The sequence below is a fragment of the Vulpes lagopus genome, chromosome 8, assembly GCF_018345385.1.
Source record: "Vulpes lagopus strain Blue_001 chromosome 8, ASM1834538v1, whole genome shotgun sequence".
In the NCBI taxonomy this organism is placed as follows: Eukaryota; Metazoa; Chordata; class Mammalia; order Carnivora; family Canidae; genus Vulpes; species Vulpes lagopus.
Window position 1 is genome coordinate 32,579,860 of NC_054831.1, and position 18,358 is coordinate 32,598,217.

Sequence of the window (18,358 nt, forward strand, 5' to 3'; positions counted from 1 at the left end):
GATGCCTTGGCCTAGGGGTGAGAGATTTCACTGTAAATGGAAATGAAGGATCTTTCTGGAGAGGTGAGAATCTTGTAAAACTACATATAATTATGGTTACACCATTTGATAAAGTTAACTAAAAATCGTTGAACCATACAATTTAAATGGGTGAACTTTTTTTTTTGCGTGGAAAATATACCTCAGTGAAGTTTTTTTTTAAAAGCCTATTAGTGAGTTTTCTCTTTCTGTTATTTGGTTATATAAACAAGAGATGTTTATATGCCTACTTGTTGCATTGTAGCAAATGCTATACCTAGTGATGAATAAGGGTTGTTTGTGCCCTCAGGGAGCTGAGTATGTAGTAGGAAGGTCAGATGGTCAAGCTTACCATTTCCGTGTGATAAGGACTCTGCTAAGGGTAGTTACACTATTGCGGGATTTCTAGAAGGTTTACCACTGGAGATTTTACCTAAACTGAATTCTGTAGTACAACTGGGAGTAAAAGTCTATACACGAGTTCATCAGCAAACTTGGCATTTTAAACTGTTTTGAAAATAGAAGTTTGGTTTTTAGGGGTGTGTGTGTGTGTGTGTGTACTTTGGTAGTGTTTAACCCTTTTTTTATTTTTTTTGTTTAACCCTTTTTTAAAGAAAGAAGCTAAAACTATTAATATCAAAACTGGGAAACTGAATCATAGCTAAAATTTGTTCATCTCTAGATCTAAGTAAATACAAATATTTTGCAAACTACTCTTTTTTGCTAATGGGTTTGTTTTTTATTTTTTAGATACACCGTCAAAGATAATTCCAGAAAGCATATTGAAGTATGGGATCCTTCTCCAGAAGAAATTATTTCAAATGAAGTAAACAGCTTAGATCCTGTGTCTGTAAAATCTCTACCCAATGAGAATCTCCAATCACTTTATAATAAGGAACTGCCTGTACATATCTGTAATGTGATATCTCCTGAGAAGATTTATGTTCAGTGGTTATTAACAGAAAACTTACTTAATAGGTATGACATATAAGGAAACTATGTATTACCCATGGGCTCTTTTCTATATTTTGTTTCAAAGATCTAAAAATTATAAATGTAGAATTTTAAAAGTAAAATTATTTCAGCTAAACAGTCATTTAAAAACTAGTTAAAAGTATACATAGTATCTTTACTGGTTATTTTCACTATATTGGAATTAGTCGTTCGACAAATACTTATTGAGCACCTATTATTTGACAACCAGTACTCTAGGTCTTGGGGATATAGTGGTAAAAACATTTCAAGTCTTTGCTATCATGAAGCTTAAGTTCTAGTAGAGGGAGGGACAATGGACAAATAAAAAATATATATTACATATATACTGTAGATGATGACAAAGACAATAGAGAACAAGCAGTTGAGGAGGAAGTCAATTTGGATAATCAGGGAAGACCTCAAGAAGACAGTGACATTTGAAATAAATCCTGATGGAAGGGAGGGAATAAGCCATGAGGATATCTGGAGGAAGATCATCTCACATAGAGGGAAGAGCTAGTTAAAGACCTTGCGGTGGAAATATACTTGGGTATTCAAGCAAGAACAGGGTACCCAATTTGGCTGGAGTAGAATGGGTAAGGAGTGACAGTAGAAAATAACTTGGTCAGAGAATTATATAAGAAAAAATTTGAAAGTTAATTTTTTTCTTTATATAGTTTAGAAGAGAAGATGGTAGCTGCATATGAAAACTCAAAATGGGAACCTATTAAATGGGAAAATGATATGCACTGTGCTGTTAAGATCCCAGATAAAAATCAGTGGCGAAGAGGCCAGATCATCAGAATGGTTACAGACACATTGGTAGAGGTAAATGAAGAGTTAAAAATAGTAATCGTGAAGGTGAATGCATTCAGTGTTTTTATCCTGAAATTTTTTAAATTGAATTTTGATTCTGCTATTCAGTTTGCAAAATATATTTTGAATATTGTTTTTCCACAGACTCAACGTTCTTGCTTTCATAGGTCTTACTGTATGACGTGGGTGTTGAACTAGTCGTGAATATTACATGTTTACGAGAACTTCAAGAAAACTTAAGGACAATAGGAAGATTATCTTTGGAATGCGCTCTTGTTGATATAAGGTAGTTACTTGCTGAATAAATTTTCTCACTGTTGAATAATTATAAATCTTTTTCTTTTTGGATGGGTTCTTGTCAATTTTCATTTTACTAACATTCTGAAATTTCATAAATCTAATTAATTTTGAGGTCTTAAGAGAGATAAAAGTTCAGAAGCACATAAATTTTAGTGGTACTAAAAAATAGAGATAAGTCAGTATGATTGGTATTTAGGTAGAATTCAGTGTTAAAAAAAAAAACTTGAAGAACATAGGCAGATAGAAATAATATGTATTTCACAAGCATAGCATTGCATGGAAAGCTAAAAATGCATAAATTACCAAAAAAGTTAATTAGAGAGGATTCTGGGAAAGTGGCATGAAATAGTTTTTGAGGGATCCCTGGGTGGCACAGCGGTTTAGCGCCTGCCTTTGGCCCAGGGCATGATCCTGGAGTCCTGGGATTGAGTCCCACATTGGGCTCCCTGCATGTTTCTCTCTCTGCCTATGTCTCTGCCTCTCTGTGTGTGTGTTTTTCATGAAAAAATAAATTAAAATCTTTAAATAAAAATAAAATATTCGAAGAAAATGGCAAGGTATGGGTTTTATATCCCCTCACACTGACCTTCTGTATAAAGACTACAGACAGAGTAGGAACCACTCCTGAGAAAGCTGTAAAAGAACAAGCTTTAATTAATCAACAGTGAGAGGATTTGATGTAAGAACTGGTGGTGAGTGTTACATTATTTTACCTAAAGAACAAAGATAAAAAGATCATTGTAAGGAAGCAGTATGGTTTGGAAGGTAGATATGGCACAATTTTTAAAAATGTACCAAGAAAGGAAAGTATGAAAAGAGGAATAAGCCTGCCTTTTGCCTTATTGTTATTAGCTAGGAGTAAGTACTTCCAATAAGATACTGGGGAGAAGAGGCTGCTAACAATATTGATTTTAACATGGGAAATATGTTAATATTTTATATGAACAAATTAGTAAAGCTAGTGAGGAAAGTGAAATTATAGTCTCTCAGAGATACTTCTTCAAATGACCCTTTTTTTTTTTTTTTTTTTTAAATGGAGGGAGAGAGATGGTGGTTTCCAAATACCATTTCCCAATAAAAGAGATTAGAGCTCTTTGGGAAACTGATTCTAGATCTTGGACAGGAAATGTACAGTATGAACCTAGAATATCTTGTCATAGCAAAAAACAAGAACACTATAAAAAACTGAGGTTATAAGGGATCCCTGGGTGGTGCAGCGGTTTGGCGCCTGCCTTTGGCCCAGGGCGCGATCCTGGAGACCCGGGATCGAATCCCACGTCGGGCTCCCGGTGCATGGAGCCTGCTTCTCCCTCTGCCTGTGTCTCTGCCTCTCTATCTCTCTGTGACTATCATAAATAAATAAAAAAAAAAATTAAAAAAAAAAAGCTGAGGTTATGGGCAGCCCGGGTGGCTCAGCGGTTTAGTACTGCCTTCACCCCAGGGCCTGATCCTGGAGACCTGGGACCGAGTCCCGCATCGGGCTCCCTGCATGGATCCTGCTTCTCCCTCTGCCTGTGTCTCTGCCTCTCTTGCTCTCACTCTCTCTGTGTATCTCTCATGGATAAAATTAAAAATTAAAAAAAAAACAGGTTATGACAAAAAGACTCCATAGCCAATCTGAATAAACTTCCACTGACCAAATATGGGACAACTTTAGCATCAGTAGGATAATTGTAATAAAGCATTTGGTATATTTAAATCCCTAAATTCATAACGCAGTTTAAAAAATCTTATTGGTGGGATCCCTGGGTGGCGCAGCGGTTTGGCGCCTGCCTTTGGCCCAGGGCGTGATCCTGGAGACCCGGGATCGAGTCCCACACCAGGCTCCCGGTGCATGGAGCCTGCTTCTTCCTCCGCCTGTGTCTCTGCCTCTCTCTCTCTCTCTCTCTCTCTGTGACTATCATAAATTAAAAAAAAAAAATCTTATTGGTCACCTTCATAGGATTCTAGGGAACTGCCTCATTATTCTGAAACTGGTCAATAAGGAAAATGAAAATTTGTCTTTTCCTATATTATCTGTATCTCAGGATAATCAAATAGTTGATAAGGGGAAGTTGTTCTTTGTAAGTATTCCAGCTTACAAAGGAAGAATTAAATCATTATAATTTTACCGTTTTACAACCTTAATAAACTAATGAGTCTAGACAGTGATTGTCCATGGCTGCTAACACCACAAAAAGAGAATTGGGCATTATGTGCTTCCTGATAGAGGTACACAAACAAAGCCTATGAATAGTATTGCTGAAAAAGAAAAATAGAAACCTGAATCTGATCAATACTGCAGACCTACCTATGAATCTAAAGGAAATTCAAGGGTCGGAGGAACATATTAAACACCATGGAAATGCTATCAGTTAAACCCAGTCATGGAACCTGTAGAACGAATGACTCAGTTTCTTTATTTTTGTAATATTTTATTTATTTATTCATGAGAGAGAGAGAGAGGCAGAGACATATGCAGAAGGAGAAGCAGGCTCCCTGTAAGGACCCCAGTGTGGGACTCAATCCAGGGATTCTGGGATCACACCCTGAACCAAAGGCAGATGCTCAACTGCTGAGCCACCCAGGCATCCCATACTCAGTTTCTTTAACAAAAAATCATTAAGGGAAAGAATTCAAATTAATGGTTTGAAACATCTGAAAATGTGAACACCATTTAAATTATTGATATTAAGGAATTTTTTTAGGTAGATTAATGGTACCGTGGTTCTGTTTGTTTTAAAGGACTTATTGAAGTGTTATTGGTGTACAATATTAAATTCATTTCAGGTATGCCATATAGGTGATTCAATATTTATATACATTATAAAATCACCACAGTAAGTCTACTTACCATTTATTACCATACAAAGTTGTTACAACCTCTGTCTTATTTATTTTTATAACTGTAAAATTGTTCCTCTTAATCCCCTTCACCTATTTCATACATTTCCCCACATCTCTCACCTCTGGCAGCCACCAGTTTGTTCTGTGTATCTATGAGTCTGTATATATTTTTATTTTTTAGAGTCCATATATAAGTGGAATCATATGGGATTTGTCTTTCACTGTCTGACTTATTTCACTGAGCATAATACCCTCTAGGTCTGCCCATGTTGTTGCAGATTCTTTTTTATGGCTGGGTAATTTTCCATTGTACGTATACATCTCATTTTTATCCATCAGTCAGTATATCCCTAGGGTATTTCCACATTTTAACTATTATAAACAATGTTGCCATAAACATAGGGGCACATATATCTTTTTAAATTAGTGTTTTTGGATTCCTTGGGTAACTAATAGTGGAATTACTGTACCATATGGTAATTCTATTTTTAACTTGTTAAGGAACCTCTGTACTGTTGTCCACATTAGCTGTATCAGTTTGCATTCCTACCATCAGTGTGGAAGGTTTCCTTTTTCTCCACATCCTCACCAACACGTTATTTCTTGTGGGGTTTTTTTTTGTATGTTTTTTAGGCTTTTTTTTTAAGTTTTTGTTCAAATCCTAGTTAGTTAACATACAGTGTAATATTACTTTCAGGTGTACAGTATAGTGATTCAGCACCTGGTGCTCATCACAAGTGCTTGTATTTTTGTAGCCAGTCTGACAGGAGTGAGGTGATATCTCATTGTGATTTTGATTTTCATTTCTCTAATGATTAGTGATGTTGCCCATCTTTTCATGGCTGTTCACCATCTGGATGTTGTCTTTGAAAGTCTCCCTGCATGGAGCCTGCTTCTCCCTCTGCCTGTGTCTCTGCCTCTCTCTCTGTCTCTGTATCTCTCGTAAATAAATAAAAATAAAAATCTTCAAAGAAAAAAAAAAGAAATAGCTTGAGGGTATTTTCCTTTCCTTTCCTTAAATTTTTGGTAGAATTCACTTGTGAGGCCATCTGGTCCTGGACTTCTGTTCGTTGGGAATTGTTTTTTGTTTTTTGTTTTTTTTTAATTATTGCTTCACTTTCATTACTACCAATTGTCTATTCAAATTATCTCTTTCTGATTATGTCTTGGAAGATCTTGTGTTTATGAGAATTATGTGTTCTATCCATTTGTCTCATTTGTTGATGTATAACTGTTCATAATACATTCTTATGAGACTTAATATGGATATATATTATCCTTGGATTTCTGTTTGAAAAATATAGAAGTGGCAATTTCTTGCTTCTAGGGGACCTTTTTTCATTGGTAAATCCATGGAAATCTAATTCTTCATAACAAGAATTATAGAATTTTATAGACAGTATTAGGAGATACAAACTTCCCATTATAAAATAAAGTCATGAGCTGAAAGTTGTCAGCATATCATAACAATAATGTTATCATAATGTTGTATGGTGACAAACTTACCCTGGTGAGCACTGAGTAATGTATGGAATTCTTGAATCAATATATTGTACAATTGAAACTAGTATAACATTGTGTGTTAATTATACATTATTAAAAATAAAAGAATTAAAGAATCTTAGACTTAGAACTCAAAGATATTAGAGGCATCATGACAGTAATTTTTTGTATACCAGCCCTAATAAATGAGCATTCAAGGTCTGCTGAATTCACTGCTGTGGAGCATCTCTCTCAGTGGAGGTTGTTTCTTTTTCAGGCAGCTTCAGTCACCAGTATTTCCTTACATGGCATTAAAATTGGTCTCCCCCAAAAATACCTTGTTCTCATGACCCCTTTCCATTCTAATTGCTGGAGACCATTTATTTTATGTCCTTGAAGAGCTTATCCATAATCCACCTGTTTGCACAGATCATTTCTCTAATCTTACAGGTGCCTCTCCCACTGTCTGTGATTACCAGTAGTGACTGCGAGACCATATTTACAAGTTTGTACTATAAATTGAAAGAATTTCATGCCCTGGAATGGAAATCTCAGGCTGACATACTATATAAATCTTATCCTAGTTTTTATTTCTCCCTTGTTCAGTCAGAACAATTGAACAGAAGTGTATCGGTCCTTTAATTGTATCCAATAATGTAGAGAATGTGTTCCTGTCCACACCTTGGATTATATCTTTTAGACTCTAATGGAATACCATTATTTCAAGAATTTAATAATAGCTAACCTTAACCACTTCTGAACCCTGTATTAATTCCCTTACAGGCATTACTTTAGTCCTCACAATAAATCTTAAAGCAATAGATAAAGTATTATTTATAGATAAGGAAATTGAGTCTTCAAGAGGTTAAGTAATTATCCAGAGTAATACATCCATTAACTTTTGAGCTAGGATTATAAACAAGGTCTGAATTCAGAATCGGAGCTCTAATCACTATGTTTTATCACCCTTTTGAGAAATCTTTGTCTTATTTTAGGAAGATATACCTACCATATAATTTGCTATTTTTAGTGTACACTTTAGTGGTATTAAATGCATTCAGAATGTTTTGCAACATTTACCACTATCCATTTCCAGAACTTTTTCATCTTTCGCAACTAAAACATACAGTTTTATGAATACAAACCAAAAAATTTTTAAATGTTGTAAATACTTCCAGATGTTTAAAAATTGATGTTTGCAAAAGATATTCATAATCTAGTAAAATCTTAATGCTGACACTGATTTTTATCTGAATGCCATCATAATAAAAACCCATAACTAATTCTAGGAGTCATTGACAATTTGAGTTTCTTAACTCATAAGAACAGTATCTAGGTTTCTTGATAAATAGTATAGCATATACACTAACTCTTTCTTGGTCAAACTAAATGCACAGTTGATTTTATTAGTTTACTCATATAAACTATTTAACATGAAAAGATTGTCCAGATTAGTTACTCAGTGGGTCAGCTCCAGTGGAACTCCAGATCTAGAAACCATGTCTGGAGAGCCTTCAGAGCTTGCATTATGATACTTGTAATCTCTTGAGTAATATTAGTTCTTATTCTTTGGAGGTAAATGTGATGGTTAGAAGGTCAGGTCACTCAGTTTCAGTTCAAACTAAAATAGATGATGAAGTTGGATATTCTGATTTTCGTTGATCTGTCAGTATTTATTGAGCATTTTTACCATGAATATAGAAAGTAAATTTCCTATAAATTAGGCTTTTATTCATGGGTAGCAATTCATATTAGATTTAAATTCCAGAAAGAAACTTCCAAAAGTGTTTGGGCAGTGGAATCATCATTGCAAAGGAACTGTTCTTTTTAAATTTCCATTAAATAATTGTGAAGTGCCTACTGTGTGCCAGATACTATCCTAGCCATTAGGGATATGATAATAGACATAATACATAATACATTATCCCTGCTCTCTCAGAGTTTATAGTTTAGTCAGCATGCGTGAATGTTCATCATAGGTAAAAAATACTTAAAATGTACCTTTTTAAGTTTTCTCAAGTATAGTTCAGAACAGTTATACATAAGTTAGCATATGATATGGTCCAGAAGTAGAAGAAAGGAATAAACAAAAGGCTATGAAAACGGGGAAGAAAATTGTGAAAATAACACAAAGTCCTGTTAACACAAAGTTAAATTGATTTCTTACTATGTATGTAGTTTGTTTATATATATATATATATATATATATATATAGTGAATATATTCACTTTTATGCTTTTGTAATGCTGCTTGTTATTGTTTTTTTTTGTTTTAGACCAACTGGTGGGAGTGACAAGTGGACAGCTACAGCTTGTGACTGTCTTTCATTGTACCTGACTGGAGCTGTAGCAACTATAATCTTACAGGTGTGTAGTGAGGTAAACAGTTATAATAGATATATATAAGGAATAGTTCATTCATGTTTTCTATAATTTATTGAGAAAATAACAGCAAACTTTTTGGCAGCCCTTTTTTGTCAAGTTATAACACCTATTTGATAATAGATGTCCCATAATGATTATATGAATTAAAACATTTCTAAAGTATCATTCTTGAATTGATAATTTGCATGTTAAAAAACAATGTATGTATGCTATAATGCACTGTGGAAGCCTTTTGCTCTTTACAAATTGGGGAGTTAGGCTTCTGGTTATTAATTGTATATAATAAAATGTGTAGGAATATGGGTTTGAGAAAAGGGGATATATTTTTTCAGAACACTTAAAAATATTCCCTTTTATTCTAATTTGATACTTCTATTGCATTTAAAACTAGAATTTTCTTAAATGAGAAAATTTCTTAGAATTTCTTAATTTTTTTCCATGTTACTTTTTGTGTGTGTACATTCTCCATTTTCATAATTCCGTTTGAATATAGGTCTTGCAGTTCTTTATTTTCACACACATACACTACACACATGAGACACACCTGGGAAAATACATTTCAGTTTTGTAATTTACAAAAAGTTTAGGAAAATAGAGAAATTTGTAAGTGATGTTTCCCCAGCCTATTATGGGCTGAAAAAAAAAGTTTTTGGTCTGCCTCTCCCTACACACACCCACTTTTTTGGTAAATTTCACCTTGACAGTGAGATCTTCCTGACACATTTCACAAACCATCTGTCTGTCCGCCTTGACTCTGTCTCCTGTTATTTTCTCTGATAGGGTGAGATATCAAAATAACTTTACTTGGCTGGAGATTTATTTTTCTGGCTTGGATAAATGTGGAAGAAATGCCTATAAGAAGTATGTTGTTGGGCAGCCTGGGTGGCTCAGCAGTTTAGTGGCGCCTTCAGCCCAGAGTGTGATTCTGGAGTCCTAGGATCGAGTCCCACGTCAGGCTCCCTGCATGGAGCCTGCTTCTCCCTCTGCCTGTGTCTCTGCCTCTCTCTCTCTCTCCCTCCTCTCTGTCTCTCATTAATAAATAAAATTCTTTAAGAAAAAAAAAGTATGTTTATAACAAGGTTTCCTTTTAGTGTTTCATATTTACTCTGCTCTTAAATCACTGCAGGAAAACAATACAACATGGCCATTACCTGTGAAAATTTTCTGCAGAGATGAAAAAGGAGAGCGTGTTGATGTTTCTAAATATTTGATCAAAAAGGGTTTGGCTTTGAGAGAAAGGAGGTATAGACTTTTTTAACATTAGTTTGTAATGAAAGTGTCTTATTTGCCTATGTATGTCTTCATATCTGTGCTTTCAAACCTGAATTTCATCTTGTTTGCTCCTAATGATTTATAAACTAACCTTGAGGAACCAGTTCAGAAATAAATTTATTCAGGATTACTAATTACTTTATTCAGGCTCATTAGCTCTTGCATATTTAAAGCCCTACTGACATTTCTGCTTTTATATTTTCCCTTTTGCTTTGCCATTTACACTCTAAACCAAAGGAAAAGAAAATTACATAGTGGTGACCAGATCTGAGCCCTTTGACATCATTTGCTTAATGACAAATCTTTAAGCTTTATGTTGGAAATGTGGTAGACATATACCAAACTGTGTTTATGTGAAACAGAAATGGATAGACGAAAAGTAATTGAATACTACTTACATTTAAAGACCGTTCAGACTAAGTCTATGGTTTAAGGTGGTGCCACTGGTCAAAGGGGCAAAGGTTTAGGATTTTGTTATAGCCCTAGCTTCCTCTTCTTACTTCTTTCCTTCTAGTTGTAATGTATACTGGAATTGCAAACACATGTTCCAAGTAGCCACTTTGTACCATATATGGCCAGATTTCTTTTTTTATCTTGCATTATTATATCTTACCTTATTTGGACCAGGACCCCAGTCCTGATGGACTGGAAGGAGAATGAGAAATCAGAAATCAGAAATAAAATATGACATGAAGTAGTTAATGAGGCATGGTGGTATGCTGGCTTAACTGCCTAGGTATTGACATACAGCTAGGCTCTGTGTAGAGATGCCCTGTATGTGTCTTTTTTTAGGCTCACTGGCTTTAGGTTAAAGCAGTTACTTGATAAATGTTGAAGTGAAAAGTGCTAGGCAAGTTAAAACAGTTGACATTCGCCACTGTGATATTTTTTACTGCTTTTACAGCACTAAAACTACTAGCTATCTCAAGGCTGAGGACCACGTGGGAACAATCTTAGTTGAAGAATTATGCAGCTATTTCATAAAGGCTTATCATTTGAAAGAAAATAGAATAATTTAAAATAATTTTTATTATAACTTAAATTATACTCATTTTATGTAACAGATTTGCTCATGTGTAGATATATTATTTTTTGGATGTTACAGAATTAAAAAATTAAGTAACAGTCAGTCATCATCTGAGAAGTCTCTGGAAATCTCCCTGGAACAAGAAGATTCAGTGGTTACTAAGATTAACTTTGACCCTGACAAAAAAGCTGCTGATGTTATTAGTGAACACAAGGTGTCTGAATTTCAGCAGAAAATTCCAAAACCAAGAACTACTGGATGCTATAAACCACCAGCTATTCCTAACATGAAAGTATTTGAGGCAATTGTCAGCTGCATTGGTGATGATGGAACTATATTTGTAGTACCGAAATTGTCAGGTAATATCTTTTATGTTATGTAGGACTAATCAGTAAAAGTAGTAGCAGCTCCAGTTCTCTCTAGTAAGATATAGATTGAAATACCTAGGGCAAGATTTAACCTCATTTTCACAGGTTTGCTGTAAGGTTAAGTGAAATAACTCATGCATGGTGCTTTTCACATTTAGATCATTTATGGAAATGTTGGGAATAGACACGGGCCAAAATAAGCATGGGGGTGGTTCCCAGTTTGTGAGACCTGGCACTTGCACAGCTTTGGAGGCTTTCTAAGAAAAAAGATACAGAATATATTCATTTAGAATGAGGAAAGATACCATAGTAAATGAGTGGAGATTTGGGGCCTTTCGAGAATACTCAGATCCTTCCTGAGATCTCCTAAGTCACCAGTCTCCTTACTACAACCTGGGTGCATCCAGAACACTTGATAACTGATAGTATCTCTAGCACTCATGGGTCTTTAAGCAACTTTAACTCCATAGTAAGTCCACTTATGAGTAGGTGGCTGTGAATTTGTTGAAGTTTGTTGATCTCTTGAATACTATTTTTTAATTCAAAAATAAAATCTGTGCAATTCGCTATTCTAGATGTGAGCAGTGTTTGAGACCTCTAGTAGTAGTACTTAATCCAGAAACTTTGCTTGATCTTTATATATAGTCTTTGCTAAAACTGGCTGACTGTTATGCTGTCAAGTGGTGTGCTGGATGTTTTTACATTTAGTCCCCTGTATTGGAGGTATTGATAATGGAGGTAAGTTCTCTTATCCCGGGTTTGTAGAATAAACCGAAGCTTATGGAACTGAAGGAACAACCAGAATCAACAATGGTAGAACGGATGTGAGAGCTGACCCCACACCTGCCTTCAGTGATATCTGTTATAGGGATATGTATTCACTGTGGTAATGATGATCTCAGGCTCCTGAGGTCAAGCCCCATGTTGGGCTGTGCTCAGCAGGGAGCCTGCCACACCCCATCCTGCTCCCTCTGCTGCTCCCCCTGCTTGTGCACTCGTGCTCACTCGCTTGCTCTCTGTTGAATAAATAAAATCTTTAAAAAAATAAAATAAATGATCCAATTATCAGTAAGTAGCAACATTAGAATTTTAATTTTGGGGATCCCTGGGTGGCGCAGCAGTTTGGCGCCTGCCTTTGGCTCAGGGCGCGATCCTGGAGACCCGGGATCGAATCCCACATCGGGCTCCCGGTGCATGGAGCCTGCTTCTCCCTCTGCCTATGTCTCTGCCTCTCTCTCTCTCTCTCTCTATCATAAATAAATAAAAATTTAAAAAAAAAAAGAATTTTAATTTTGTATCCCAGCATTATGCTGTATCTGTCGAAGCATCAAGAAATACCTGGCTTGTGTTCTATTTTATTTAGATACGCTGGCAAAATGGCATTATCTTAAAGTGGTAGTTCTTTTATATTAGACTATCTGGTGTGTGTTCAGAGCTTTTAATGATGCTTTATTCCCAAATAATGCTTGCATTTGTAACCAGAGATCAGAATAATTGTTTACATGTTACCAGTTAATAGTATGTTTTGAAACATATAGAAACTACCCACTGAATTAGAATTTTTTTAAGATTTATTTATTTTACAAAGGAGAGAGTTCACACTTGAGTTGGTGGGGGAGGGGCAGAGGGAGAGAAAGAGAATCTCAAGGAGACTCCATGCTGAGCATAACCTCATGGCCCATGAGATCATGACTTGAGCCACAACCAAGAGTCAGATGCTTAACTTAGCCACCCAGGTGCCCTGACAGAATTAGATTTTTATTAAAGCTCTATTAATTCCTTATACTGTTGTATAGGTGGTGAAATTATTAAAGGTTATTGATGATTTCATATTGAAAATAGTAGTAAATTCTTCCTAAATGCTTTCTGTTTTTAATAATTTCTTCAGAATTCGAGCTAATAAAAATGATGAATGAAATTCAAAGTAATTTAAAATGCCTTGGTCTTTTGGAGCCTTATTTCTGGAAAAAGGGAGAAGCCTGTGCAGTAAGAGGATCAGATACTATGTGGTATCGAGGCAAGGTAATGGAAGTTGTTGGCGGCACTATTAAGGTGAGTCCAATACTCTTGTGACTAAGGCTAGATACTGTATTGTAAGTGGTCTTTAGAGACTAAATATATGAAAGTTTGATTAGAACATGTATTAATGAGATCAGTCTTGTAGGAAGCTTGGTCAGATACATTACACATTTATTTGTAATAATTTTTATTTTGGGGGCACCCTGGCTGGCTCAGTTTAAGTAGAGTGTGCATCTCTTAATCTTAGATTTGAGCCCTACATTGGGTATAGAGATTACTTAAAAATAAATAAATATATAATTTTGGGGGCACCTGGATGGCTCAGTTAGTTAAGTGTCTGGCTCAGGTCATGATCTCAGGGTCCTGAGATGAAGCCTCATGTCAGGCTCTATGTTCAGCAGGGAATCTGCTTCTCCTTCTCCTCCCTCACTCCCTGTACTCATGAACACATACACACACATGTGCTTTCTCTCTCTCAAATAAAATCTTTTTAAAAATGCAATGTTTAATAAGTAAATAAGATTTTTTTAACTTCAAGTATATTTGTTAACTTGAATAACCAAAAAACATTTCCAGGTAGGGATTTGAGCTCTGGTACTTTAATGGTACCACTTATCTGTATGCATAGTATTAAATAAAGCAACTTGTTTTCAATATATTTTATGTTTCCTTAGCAAATTTGGTTACAGCCCAGTTTACCCTTTCACAATAATGGTTAATTTACCTTTCCAGGGTCCTGAGATAATACTTGAGTTTCCTATAAGATCTTCAGAAAGAATTATGTATTTTGAAAAGCTGTATATAAAAGTATAGATGAAAATACCTCCATTTGCAGTGAATTAAATAATGAAATTGATAAAGTACTTCATAAGACATTCAGCACTTGAGACTTTTAGGAGAGGAGGAAAAATTTAAAAAAGTTTTCTGTTTCTACTTGCACAAGAATTTAATTACCTACTTGATGATGATACCTAACAATTACATAGCACTTTAAGTTTTTAAGCTTCTTTCACATGTGTGCATTCATAATTTATAATTTGTTTCCAACTATCATAGAAGTAGATTATTCCCATTTTACTGATAAGAAAATTAACATTTAGATCCAATGACATGCCCAAGGTCACTGTATCAGTGGGTGGTGATGCTGGAATTCATATCCGTGTATCTGATTCCTAAACCTCCTGTCTAAGTCATGTTCTTTTCCTGCTGGATTACAAACTTTAACTGATTTTGATAGAAGCCAAATGGTTTCAAATTTTCAATATATAAGCATATGGATACTTAAAGATTCATGGGTTACAAATGAGTCTGGTTTCACATACATTTGATTGTTCAGGTAACCAACCAATTTTAATATAAAAGTAAACTAAAATCCAATTTTTATCAAGTTATAATCCATGAACTTTACCTATATGGGATCCACTTAGATAAGATGGTTGATGAGCTTTATTTTTTCTCATACTAATATCTGTTTTAAAATTTTATTTAAAGTACTTTGATATTTTAATAAAAGTTTATCCTATGATCTGCATTAAGAAATACTACATTAGGGGCACCTGGCCATCTCAGCCAGTGAAGCATGCAACTCTTGATCTCAGTGTTGTGAGTCTGAGCCCCATGTTGGGTGTAGAGATTATTTAAAAGTAAAATCTTTAAAAAAAATAAAAGAAATATTACATTAAGTTGTACTCTAACTACCTGGGATGTACTCAGATACCTTTCATTCACTTCTGTTTCATTTCTTAAAATGTGGATTGTCAAGCCAACCCAATTAAACAGTGATATATGTTAAATTCATTACACTGGAGCAAAAGAAATAACTTACTGACATTCCTTATTACTAAATTTAGAAGTTGAATTATCATAAATAAAGCATTTCAAAAATGGGCTGTTGAGGACTCCTGGGTTCTGGTTGCATTTATAAGGAGCTTGGAAGTTGCCACATCATTCTAACAAGTAAAAAGCTGAATGAACTGAAAAATCAACAACTCTTATTGGATCCATAACAGAGAGAGTATACAGGGTAAGCCACTGCGCCAAAATTAGAGTCAGGCAAATATAGGGAATTACACCTTATAGGAGCAGAAACTCAAAACTGGAAGTGAAATTGATGTATTCAGTGTGGACCACTCTGTAAGTTAAAAACTTAAGTGTGACCCAGTCATAGGAAGGCTTCCTACAATTCTGTGGCATTTACCTTCAGGTATTCAGCCTGATTCTCACAATAAACATTCGAGAAAAATCCCCTCATATTTCTATCATCAAGATCTTTTGAAATATGCCAGAGCATTGTTTTTTTGTTTTTTTGTTTTTTGTTTTTTTGTAATTTGGCCTGCCCCTGGAAAACTAGTTTGCTAGCTAGAATATTATCAGCCTAACTGACCTAGGAGAAAGGAAAGTACCCAATTCCAGTTATCTCTGGCCTTTCACATGGAATAAAGGATATACCCAAATTCAGCTCACTTTATCCATCCTCTCCCATGCCTAAAAGAGAAGAACAAAAATGAGACACACTTATGAAATTTATAGACTAGAGTCATAGGCCCACTAAGGGACTAAGATCTATTTATAGGGCTACAGAACACCTCTCCTTCCTTTACACTTTACTACCACATTACTAAAAGCCTATTTATGGCAATTTTTTTTTTACACAGTCCATCATATCCAACTTCCAAGGAAAAAATTACAGTCAAAAGAGTATGGTATTAACATAAAAACAGACACATAGATCAGTGGAACAGAATAGAAAGTTCAGAAATAAACCCATGCATAAATGGTCAATTTATGACTAAGGAGCAAAGAATATACACTGGGGAAAGGACAGTCACTTCAATAAATGGTATTAGGAAAACCAGACGGTCACATGCAAAAGAATGAAATTAGATTATATCTTATACTGTACACAAAAATTAAAGTGGATCAAAGATTTGAATGTAAGACCTAAAATCATAAAACTCCTGGAAGAAAACACAAGCAATAACTCCTTGTAGCCAAAGCAAAAATAAACAACTGAGACTACATCAAATGAAAAAGAGTCTCCACACCAAAGAAACCATCAATAAAATGAAAGACAACTTACCAAATGGGAGAAAATATTTGCAAATCACATATCTGATATGGTGCTAATATTCAAAATATATAGAAACCCGTACAATACAATAGCAAAAAACAATCCAATTAAAAAATGGATAGGGGATCTGAATGGACATTTTTGCAAAGAAGACATACAGATGACCAGCACATGCATGAAAATGTGCTCAAAATCACTGATCTTTAGGGAAGTGCAAATCAAAACCATGATACCTCATATCTGTTAGAATGACTTATCAAAAAGTAAGCAATAAAAGTTAGAACATGGAGAAAAGGGAACCCTTGTGCACTGTTGTTGGCATGTGAATTGGTACAGCCACGATGGAAAACACTACGGAATTTCCTCAAAAAAATAAAATGGAACTATCATATCCAGAAATTCCACTTCTGGGTATTTAGCTGAAAGAAATGAAAACACTAACTGAAAAAGATATATGCAACCCCATGTTCATCGTAGCATTATTTTTAATAGCTATAATATAGAAGGAACCTAAGTGTCTATTGATGAATGAATAAGGAAAATGGAATATGCATACAATGGGAAATTATTCAGTCATTAAAAAATCTTGCCATTTGCAATAGCACAAATGGACCTATAGGGCATTATGCTAAGTGAAATAAGTCAGACAAATACGTATGATTTCATTTATTTGTGGAATATAAAAAAATACGATCAATAAAAAAGAATACAGGTAATAGATCAGTGGTTGCCAGAAGTGGAGGGTTGTGGGCATGCAAAATGAGTGAAAGGATCAACTAGGTCAAACTTCTAGCTATAAAATAAATCATGAGGATCTAATGAACAGCATGGTGACTATAGTTAATGATATATATTTGAAAGCTGCTAAGACTAAATCTTAGTTTTCCTCACACAAAAATAATTATGTATTGCAATGGATGTTAACTAGATTTATTGTGGTGATCATTTCACAGTATATACAAATATCAAGTCATGTTGCATACCTAAAACTAATGTCAATTAAATTTTTAAAAAGGAAAAAATCACAACTGGAAGAGACAGAGATACATCAGAACAAAACATGACAGGGATGATGGAATTATCGGAATGAGAATTTAAGATAACTATGATTAATATGCTAAGACTTCTCATAGATACAGAAGACCATGTGCAAGACAATGGGCAGTGTAAGCAAAGACATAAAAATGCTAAGAAAAAAAGTAGAGATCAAAAATAAAAAACGCATTTGATGGTATTAATTACTAGGAGACTGGACACAGATGACATGTATCAATAGAGACTTCTAAAATTGAAAAAAAGAACAAAGACTGAAAAAGCATAACCAAATACCCGAGGATTGTGAGACAACTACAAAAGGATATGGGATATTTATAGTGGGAATACCAGTAGGAGAAGAATGAAGGGATTGAAAGAAGTATTTTAAACAACTATGACTAAGAATTTCCCCCAAATTAATGTCAGACACAACCAGAGATCCAGGAGCTAAGAGCATACCAACCAGGATAAATGCAAAAACAAAAACAAATTAAAAAAACTACACCTGGGCATATCGTTTCAAACTAAAGAAAATGGGGAAACTACAGAAAAAAAAAATTCTGAAATAAGCCAGAGGGAAAAAGCACCTCACCTATAGAGGAACAAAGATAAGAATTACATTCAACTTCTCCTCAGACACCATACAAAGAAGAATGTAGATTGGAATATTTAAAATCTTGAGAAAAACACCCCATCCCACCAACCTAGAATACTGTGCCCTGTAAAAGTATCCTTCAAACTGAATGAGAAACACAAATTGAACTTG

At 34.7% G+C, this 18,358-nt stretch overlaps 1 protein-coding gene across 2 annotated transcripts in view; it reads left to right on the plus strand.

Annotated features, from left to right (window-relative positions):
- The window catches only part of RNF17 (ring finger protein 17), a 117,088-nt gene that overhangs the window by 69,633 nt on the left and 29,097 nt on the right, over positions 1-18,358 (plus strand). Inside the window, exons 20-26 of one of the 2 annotated variants that reach the window (XM_041767209.1) lie at positions 769-996; positions 1,671-1,821; positions 1,977-2,095; positions 8,693-8,795; positions 9,928-10,043; positions 11,179-11,459; positions 13,357-13,520. In XM_041767209.1, coding sequence (XP_041623143.1) covers positions 769-996; positions 1,671-1,821; positions 1,977-2,095; positions 8,693-8,795; positions 9,928-10,043; positions 11,179-11,459; positions 13,357-13,520 — 1,162 coding nt within the window. The remainder of the gene's footprint in view (positions 1-768; positions 997-1,670; positions 1,822-1,976; positions 2,096-8,692; positions 8,796-9,927; positions 10,044-11,178; positions 11,460-13,356; positions 13,521-18,358) is intronic. The other variant, XM_041767210.1, reaches the window with a different exon arrangement.